Source organism: Aotus nancymaae, unplaced genomic scaffold (genome assembly GCF_030222135.1).
Source record: "Aotus nancymaae isolate 86718 unplaced genomic scaffold, 86718_ANA_hifiasm-v0.15.2.pri h1tg000018l, whole genome shotgun sequence".
Lineage (NCBI taxonomy): Eukaryota > Metazoa > Chordata > Mammalia > Primates > Aotidae > Aotus > Aotus nancymaae.
Window position 1 is genome coordinate 2,137,525 of NW_026988430.1, and position 8,922 is coordinate 2,146,446.

Below are 8,922 nucleotides of genomic sequence, written 5' to 3' on the forward strand. Positions count from 1 at the left end.
ACAGAAAAATTAGCTGGGCGCCTGCAATCCCAGCTACCCCAGAGGCTGAGGCAGGAGAATCGCTTGAACCCAGGAGGTGGAGGTTGCAGTAAGCCAAGATCACACCACTGCACTCCAGCCTGGGAGACAGAGTGAGGCTCTGTCTCAACAACAAAATAAAATACAGTAAGAGTTTGTGAACTCTCTAAGAACCAGATCAGAGAATGTTCATTTCCCCCTTCTTTAGCACCACAGAAGACTGAGGTGCTCAGCAACTGAGATACTGGGCTCCAAAGTCACACGGTTCCATCCTGGCTGACACTTCCTAGCTGTGTGACCATGGATAAGGTACTTACCCTCTCTGACCCTCCATTTCCTTATCTGTAAAATGGGGAGAGTACCAAGCCCTATCTCAGAGTCACTGTGAAGATAAGATGCAGGATTGCTGGTAATATGTTTTCCGCAGCCTAGATGCTAAATAATTGTTGCCATTATTATCATCACATGACAACTGCAGGGCATTCTTACAAGGTAGGAGGCAGTTAGGAAGCTGGCCCCAGAAACTCTGAAATCTTTACATTGTATCAGAATTACAAAATGAGTCATGACACCATCCTAAGTTCCCCCTAAAGAGAATCTGGTTTTTTTTTTTTTTTTTTGAGACAGGGTCTGGCTCTGTTACCCAGGCTGGAATCCAGTGGTGACCTGGAGTGATCATAGCTCACTGCAGCCTCGACCTCCCAGGCTCAAGTAATCCTCCCACCTCAGCCACCCAAGTGGCTAGGACCACAGGCATGCGCCACCATGCCCAGCTAATTAAAAATAAAATTTTGGGCCAGGCATGGTGGCTCATGCCTATAATCCCAGCACTTTGGGAGGCCGAGGCAGGAATACCACTTGAGGTCAGGAGTTTGAGAGCAACCTGGCCAACATGGTAAAACTCTTGTCTCTACTAAAAATACAAAATTAGCCAGGTGTCGTGGCAGGCACCTGTAACACCAGCTACTTGGGAGGCTGAGGCACGAGAATCGCTTGAACCCGGGAGGCCGAGGTTGCAGTGAACTGATATTACGCCACTGCACTCCAGCCTGGGCGACAGAGCCAGACTCTGTCTCAAAAAAAAAAAAAAAAAAAATTTCTTTTTTGGTAGAGATGGGGTCTCACTCAGGCTGGTGTCAAACTCCCATGCCCAAGTGATCCTCCCTCTTCGGCCTCCCAAAGTATGGGAATTACAGATGTGAGTCACCATGCTCGGCCAGGTTTTTAAAATTAATTCTTACAGGCCTCTCCCCGAGTCTGCACCTCCTGTACCAGCCAGTGCTACACTCCTAGCTCCCATTTTCTAATTGTTACAACAGTGAGAGGCAGGCATTAATATTCCTATTTTAGATTTCGGGAAACTGAGCACTCTAAGAGGAAAGGAGTCTTACCCACACAGCTTGAAAATGTTGAGGGCAGGACTTAAACCTAGGCCTGTCTAGTCCAAAGCCCAGCTTTTGCCACGAGGCTGCATTGCCCCAAGATTCCACCCAGAGAAGTCAGAGACAGACGATTCTGAAGGCCAGTCATCTCACCTGTGGTCCTTGACCATTACTCCCCGAAGCAAAGAGAAGAAAGAAATAGCAAGGGCAGAATGAGGTTGGAAATCCAGTTCTAGTGACTTGATTTGATGGTGGCTTCCATTCTTCTTTTCTTTCTTTTTTGAGATGGAGTCTCACTCTGTTGCCCAGGCTGGAGTACAGTGCCGCGATCTCGGCTTACTGCAACCTCCACCTCCTGGGTTCAAGCGATTCTCCTGCCTTAGCCACCAGGCACGCGCCACCACGTCCAGCTAATTTTGTATTTGTAGTAGAGATGGGCTTTCGCCATGTTGGCCAGGCTGGTCTCAAACTCCTGACCTCAAGAGATACACTAACCTCGGCCTCCCTAAGTGCTGGGATTACAGGCGTGAGCCACCGCGCCCTGCACATTCTTCTTTCCTAATGGCATTCAGGAAAGGAGGCAAAGTGATCTCATGCAGCACAGATTCTATGCGGGTCCCAGCTTTGTTACTTTCTAGCTGTGTGACTTGGGAAAGCCTTCTACCCTCTCTTGGCCTGTTTCGCCTTGGGGTAACTGGGGTGGTGGTAGCTGGATTTTCTGTTTTTCTCTCAGGGGAGGGTATTAGCATTACTAATGGGGCTTGAAAGTGTGTGTGTGTACATCCGGGGGACACAGACACACTCCAGCCCCAGTGTCACGAAGTCTGATCCAGCAGGGCGGGGACGGGGTTCTGACACTGACATCTGCATTGAGAAACACCGGGCTCCAGGGACTGAAGGACCTTCCTTTCCCGGAAATTGCTTATCCGCAAGGTGTGACGACAGAGAAACATTACTGACTGTTCAACAAACCTGGAAGAGATGATGAGGTGGCCACTGTTTCCTGAGGTTCAAGATGCCAGGTAACAGCAGGGTCTAGGCTCTGGGGAGGATTTGCACTGTCTGTCAAGGTTCACTTGACATGGGAATTTAAGATTTATCTCATTTTTTGTATTTGACCCAACAGACAAGCTGAGGATCAAATTAATGGGCCCAGTGCCCTTGAAGTGCTAAACATGGCTCTCTCCGGAAGGAATTCCAGAGATGTTTCAGGCAGTGGGAGAATTGCTAGAAGGGCACGGGCCTTAAACAGGCCAGAGCTGAAGGTCAGTCCTCCTACGAGGACGTGTAAACTCCATCCCAAGTGTGCTCCACGTGACCTCTAGCCCTGCTGGGCTGCTGAGCCCTCTTCCTCAGCCCCCCTCTAAGGGAAAGATTTTCTCATCTTACAGGGGGATGCCGGGCAGACTCCCCAGGTGATCTGTGCCACCTCTTCCGCTTCCCTGGTGTTTCCCAGGACCCAGGACTCTCTCTGCGAAGTCCACAGGGCAGGGGTGCAGGCATTCTTCTTCTTCTTTTTTTTTTTTTAAAGTCAGGGTCTCACTGTGTTACCCAGGCAGGAGTACAGTGGTGTGATTATAACTCACCGTAGCCTTGAATTCCTGGGCTCAGGTGATCTTCCTGCCTTAGCTCCCCAAGTAGCTAGGACTACAGGCACAAGCCACCACACACAGCTAATTTTTTTTACAATTTTTTTTTGTAGACATGGGGTTTCACTATGTTGCCCAGGTTGGTCTCAAAACTCCTGGCCCCGACAGATCTTCCTGCCTCGGCCTCCCAAAGCTGTGGGATTACAGGTGTGAACCACCGCTCCAGCCTCAGCCGTTCTTTAAGACATCACCTCAGGTTGTCGGGCTCTGCAGTCTGACTCTGAGAACCACCTGTTCGCTTTGATGATACAGCAAAGGCACAGAGATACCAGGGCAGAAGGCACTTATTTGTGGAACCATCTGCCTCTTTGGGAAACACCTGGATCTCAGACCTGGGTCTGCACCACCACCCCAGTGGCCACATGGCCGAAGGGCAGACAGAGACACGTGGTCTGCACGCTACTAAATCCTTAGCAACAAACAGGTCAGACTACTCCTTTCTCCAGCCACCATTTCCCTCTTTACAAAGTTGACGTGCCATTTCTAAACTTACCACATTTCTCTATGAGCTTCAGGGGAAAAAGGATAAAAATAGTCAGCCAATTCCTTGTCATGTTTTCCGATTTCTCAGAACTAGGAAGAAAAACAGCAAGAGAGAAGTTCACGTGACTACTGAATCAGCTCAGCTCCCTGTAGACAATCTGCCCTCTGGAGCCATGGCATGGGACAGTTCATAAAGGACTCCCACTTCACTGCTCTGACCTCATGGGCTTTGCATCACAGCCTCAGGACACCTAGAGAGGACTTATCTTTCTTTGCTATACAGGGAGACAGGCTCAGAGGAGCCTAAAGGGTTGTGTAAAGTGCCCTCCTGAGGAAGTGAACACAGACCTGAATTTTTCCCTCTTCAACTGCTTTTTGCCACTTAGCAGAAAGAAACAATGCAAGTTTTACTGGCTTGAGATTCTTTTTCTCCAAAAATTATTAAAATTGTGGTCAGATATTTGACCTTGTAAACCTACCAATCTCGAGGAAATCAATTTCCTTTCCTATCCTGGGATAAGAATCTAAGGTCTGATGATACCAACTGACCCTTAAGACTTAAAAAAAAAAATTTCTTTGAGACAGAGTTTCGTTCTTGTTGCCCAGGCTGGAGTGTAGTGGCACCATCTCGGCTCACCGCAACCTGTGCCTCCTGGGTTCAAGCCATTCTCCTGCCTCAGCTTCCTGAGTACCTGGGATTAGAGGCATGCACCACCACGCCTGGCTAATTTTGTATTTTCAGTACAGACGGGGTTTCTCCATGTTGGCCAGGCTGGTCTTGAACTCTCGACTTCAGGCAATCTGCCCGCCTCAGCCTCTCAAAGTGCTAGGACTACAGGTGTGAGCCACCACGCCCAGCGAGGCTTTTTCATTTGACAAGTGTCACCATTCCAGGATTGGCTGGGGTAACCTCACGAGGAGGACTCGGGGAGGAATGAGCCCAGAGCGACTCCTTGGCTTAGCGTGGAAGATGGGGTGCTGCATTCCTGTATCCCCAACAAACAGCAGGCGAACCGTGGGTCAACAGCAGGCAGGCCGGCCAGCATGGATTTCTGTAGCTTGGTCTCTACGCTGCCTCGGCACACAGTGCTCAGGTCCTCCCACCCTGACAGCCTCCTGGGGCTCCTGCAAACCAGCCTGGCCAACATGGTGAAACCCCGTCTCTACTAAAAATATGAAAATTAGCCAGGTGTGGTAGCGTGCGCCTGTAATCCCAGCTACTCGGGAGGCTGAGGCAGGAGAATCGCTTAAACCTGGGAGGCAGAGGTTGCAGTGAGCCAAGATGGTGCCATTACATTCCAGCCTGGGCAACAAGAGTGAAACTCTGTTTCAAATTAAAAAAAAAAAAAAATCAGATTGATAACAACATACAAGTAGTGGCTTGTGAAAGCTACAAGATAGAAATGAAGCATCTCCTGACAACGGGCTCTGTCTGGCATGCTCTTCCTATGTAAGTCCCAACTATCTCCCAGGCCTCATTTGGATGTCACATGTTTCAAGAAGCCCCTCACCCATTCAGTCCCTTCCCAGGAGCAACCTGGAGCTGGGGGTGTCCTGTGGCAGCTCCCCTCTGCCAGGTATGAGTTGTTGGTCCTGTCCTCTGTTCTACCACCGGAAACTCCCTGGGTCTCCTGCTTCTGGAGAGGGTATACAGGTAGTGGTAAGGGCTGTGTGCACTGGAGACACACTTGAACCTGGGTTCCCGTTTATTAGTTATATAACCTTCTGGTGGTAAACAGGGACAGTGGTAACTACCTCATAGGACTTAAATGAGGAGATGTAAAGGACGCATTGTCAAGTGAGACTAAAATTGGCTGGGGGTGGGTTGGGCACCGTGGCTCACGCCTGTCATCTCAGCACTTTGGGAGGCCAAGGAGGACGGATCACCTGAGGTCAGGAGTTTGAGACCAGACTGGCCACCATGGTGAAACCCCGTCTCTACTAAAAATACAAAAATTAGCTGGGCATGGTGGCACGCACCTGTAGTCCCAGCTCCTCAAGAGGGTGAGGTAGCAGAATCACTTGAACCCAGGAGGCGGAGGTTGCGGTGAGCTGAGATGGAGCCACTGCACTCCAGCCCGGGCAACAGAGGCTGGAGACGCCATCTCAAATAAATAAATAAATAAATAAATAAAGGAAAAACTGACTGGGGGTGGGGTGACGGGGTGGTGAAAACAGGTATTACAATGGTTTCTGGTCACACAAACAAATACAGGGTGTACCAGCGGTATTAAATTTTACGAGAGGGGGTGGATAGGAATAGCAAGGTTGAGAAACGATGATGTAATAAACTGGTTACCTCTGTTGCTCAGGGCGCCGAGCGAGCTCCCACAAAGCAAGGTTATCCTCCTCGCAGGTACTGGAAGAGGCAGGGCTCAGGTCCTCCCTTCGTCCAGCGTGAAAACCCAGACGGGAGGGTGGGGTCTCGCCCTGCTCAGCCCCCCGGAGCCCTGCACTCCGCGCGTCCACCGGCGCTCCCGCAAAGGTCCTCGCAGCGTCTCCAAAGCAATCTGCAAGACTGAGCAGAAGGGAAGGGCTGGGAACGGCACCCACCCGGCAGCCCGCTGTCCCGGCCTCCGCCGACCCCCGCCCGGGCCCTTCCACCCGGGGCGTGTCCGGGGTCGCGAGGCCAGCACTGGTGGCGGGGAACGGAGCCCGGCGCGGCTGAGGACGCTGCACCGCGGGAGGCTGCCCCGCCGACCTGCTGCGCCCCTAGGGGCCCGCCTGGGAGACAGGGGAGGCGCAGGCCGCGCCCGCTCTCACCTGAGCCCCCCCAGCCTCGAGGACCTGACCTCGCGGGACGCAGGAGCCTCGCCAGGTGCAGCTCCGGAAAGCTCGGCGTTCCCGGGGCCGGCTGGACTTTGGAGAGGCGGGTCCGCGGTCACCTGATCTCCGCCACCTGATTCGCCGATCGCGGCGAGGTGCGCTCTGGGATTTGTAGTTTCCACGCGTCTTAGCCGGGCAGAGCGCGGCTGGGTCGGGGCGGGTCGGGGCGGGGCTCGGGGCTCGGGCGTGAGGGAGGATGAGGTCGCTGCCAGGGGCACACATAGAGGCTCTTGGAGTCGCCAGCGCCTCTCGGCTCTTCTAGTGAGAGGGGCTCAACCCGCGCTTCAGTGCAACCCTGTGCTCTCCTGTCCCCTGACCTTGGAGGAACTGCCCTGTGTGTGGAATGACACAGGCCTCCCTCTCACTCTCGGTGCTCTGTGCTCCTCACACCTGCCCTGTGACCTCAAGTTCAGGATTCAGTGTGTTGCCCAGGGCAGAGTCTATGTTTTCTTCCGGAAATCAGATGCAGAATCAGGCTTATTTCATAGAAGCAGAATGAAGGACTAAGAAGCCCTTGATCAGACAACCCGCGCTTCAGTGCGCGGAATCGAGAGCCCTGCGGGGCGGGGCCTCCTTTAAGTCCCGCCTTCCGCCCCCACTCCGCCTATAGCGGGGCTCGCCTAACCTTTAGGCGAGGAAAGGTGGAAGCCCGCCTCCCGGCCAATGGGAAGACGAGAAACCGCCAAGTTAGGTGTGACTGAAAGTTTGGCGGGCGAATCCCCGCCCCTTCCCGCCCTCCCGGGTGAAAAGCGAGGACTCGGGTAGAGGGGCGGCTGGCTGCAGACAGGAGCTGCGCGGGTCGGGGCGACCATGGCTGCGCGCCGGATCACCCTCGGCATTGACCTGGGCACCACCTCTGTGAAGGCAGCTCTGCTGGGGGCCGCGCCCGACGATCCATCCGGGTTCGAGGTGCTGGCGAGCTGTGCCCGCGCTGCGCGGGCAGAGGCGGCGACCGAGAGCGTGGTGGCTGGGCCCCAGGTGAGGTAGCGCCCCGGGGCCGCGCCGCCTTCAGGAGCTTCCTGAACGCCTCTTCCTCCCCAGGAGGCCTCCCTGACAGCCCTTCCCTACAAGAAGTCTCCATTCCAGCCTGTCCTCAGCTTCTCCAGGGGCCCCTCTCCCTCTGCCTGCAGCCGCTTTGCTCACGATCCCTGAGGTCTGCTCCCGGAATCCTTTCCATCTGCTGGGATCGATACCCCCCCACCCCCCCGGCCTCCTCCGGACCCTTGCACTTGGCGCTGGATCCCTGTGCTCTCCTGTCCCCTGACCTTGGAGGAACTGCCCTGTGTGTGGAATGACACAGGCCTCCCTCTCACTCTCGGTGCTCTGTGCTCCTCACACCTGCCCTGTGACCTCAAGTTCAGGATTCAGTGTGTTGCCCAGGGCAGAGTCTATGTTTTCTTCGGGAAATCAGATGCAGAATCAGGCTTATTTCACAGAAGCAGAATGAAGGACTAAGAAGCCCTTGGTCAGACAAAGTCGCCCAGCCTCAAAGGCCGAGACGTGTTGCAGGAAAGACACCTTAAGAGCAGATAGACATTTTTAAAAATGTCTTAAAACTTTTTTTAAAAGGGTGAGGTTGATAGTTATACACTACAGCTACTGGCTTGTGAAAGCTACAAGGTAGATAAATGGACGATTTCAGGATCGTGGGCTCTGTTGGGAGCTGTAGGTGAAAAGATGTTACTCTTCAGAGCTGAACCCCGTTAATTCCTTAAAAACGAAAACTGAACTATTTTTTGTATTTTTAGTAGAGACGGGGTTTCACCATGTTGGCCAGTCTGGCCTCAAACTCTTTACCTTAAGTGATCCGCCCACCTCAGCCTCCCAAAGTGCTGGATTACAGGCATGAGCCACCTTGCCCAACCGAGCTTTGTTTTTGCCAAGCTCTTGCCACATACCTGGACACAGTTGTTTAGGGTTCAGAGCCCATTAGGCTTAATGCCCATTAAGTATTTCTGAGGATATGGATTTAGGAGCACATTGTATTTACATAGAAGCTTTCAGAATGAGTTTGGTTGGGGCATCAGGGCATACTAGAAGGATTCTCACTTAAAGGACTATGAACTGGAGGCAAAGTTGGCTCTGACCCTGGCGGGGTGAGCAGGAGTGCTGGGATTAGGGGAGAGTAGGTTCAGGCAGTGCCCCTTTCTCTTAAAATAGGGCAACTTTTTTTGTTTTTTTTGAGATAGAGTCTCGATCTGTCACCCAGGCTGGAGTGCAGTGGTGCAATCTCTGCTCACTGCAGCCTCTGCCTCCTGGGTTCAAGAGATTCTCGTGCCTCAGCCTCCAGAGTAGCTGGGACTGCAGGTGTGCACCACCACGCTTGGCGATTTTTTTGTGTTTTTAGTAGAGATGGGGTTTCACCAAGTTGGCCAGGCTGGTCTTGAACTCCTGACCTCAAGTGACCCGCCCACCTTAGCCTCCCAAAGTGCTGGGATTACAGATGTGAGCCACCCTTCCCAGCATGGCCACTTCTTGAAAAGGACTTTTCTGCATTCCTCCCCACTCCCCACCCCCAGCTTTCAGCAGGCTGTTCTGTGCTTACTGGCTCACCTTCTGTGCCA

At 53.0% G+C, this 8,922-nt stretch overlaps 1 protein-coding gene across 1 annotated transcript in view; it reads right to left on the reverse strand.

Moving 5' to 3' along the window:
- Positions 1-6,365, reverse strand: part of CTNS (cystinosin, lysosomal cystine transporter) — a 23,581-nt gene extending 17,216 nt beyond the window's left edge. Inside the window, exons 1-3 of the mRNA XM_012448360.3 lie at positions 6,296-6,365; positions 5,832-6,050; positions 3,543-3,622 (exon numbers count right to left, since the gene is read on the reverse strand). Coding sequence (XP_012303783.2) covers positions 3,543-3,603 — 61 coding nt within the window. The 5' untranslated portion in view covers positions 3,604-3,622; positions 5,832-6,050; positions 6,296-6,365. The remainder of the gene's footprint in view (positions 1-3,542; positions 3,623-5,831; positions 6,051-6,295) is intronic.
- Positions 6,366-8,922: the final 2,557 nt, after the last annotated feature.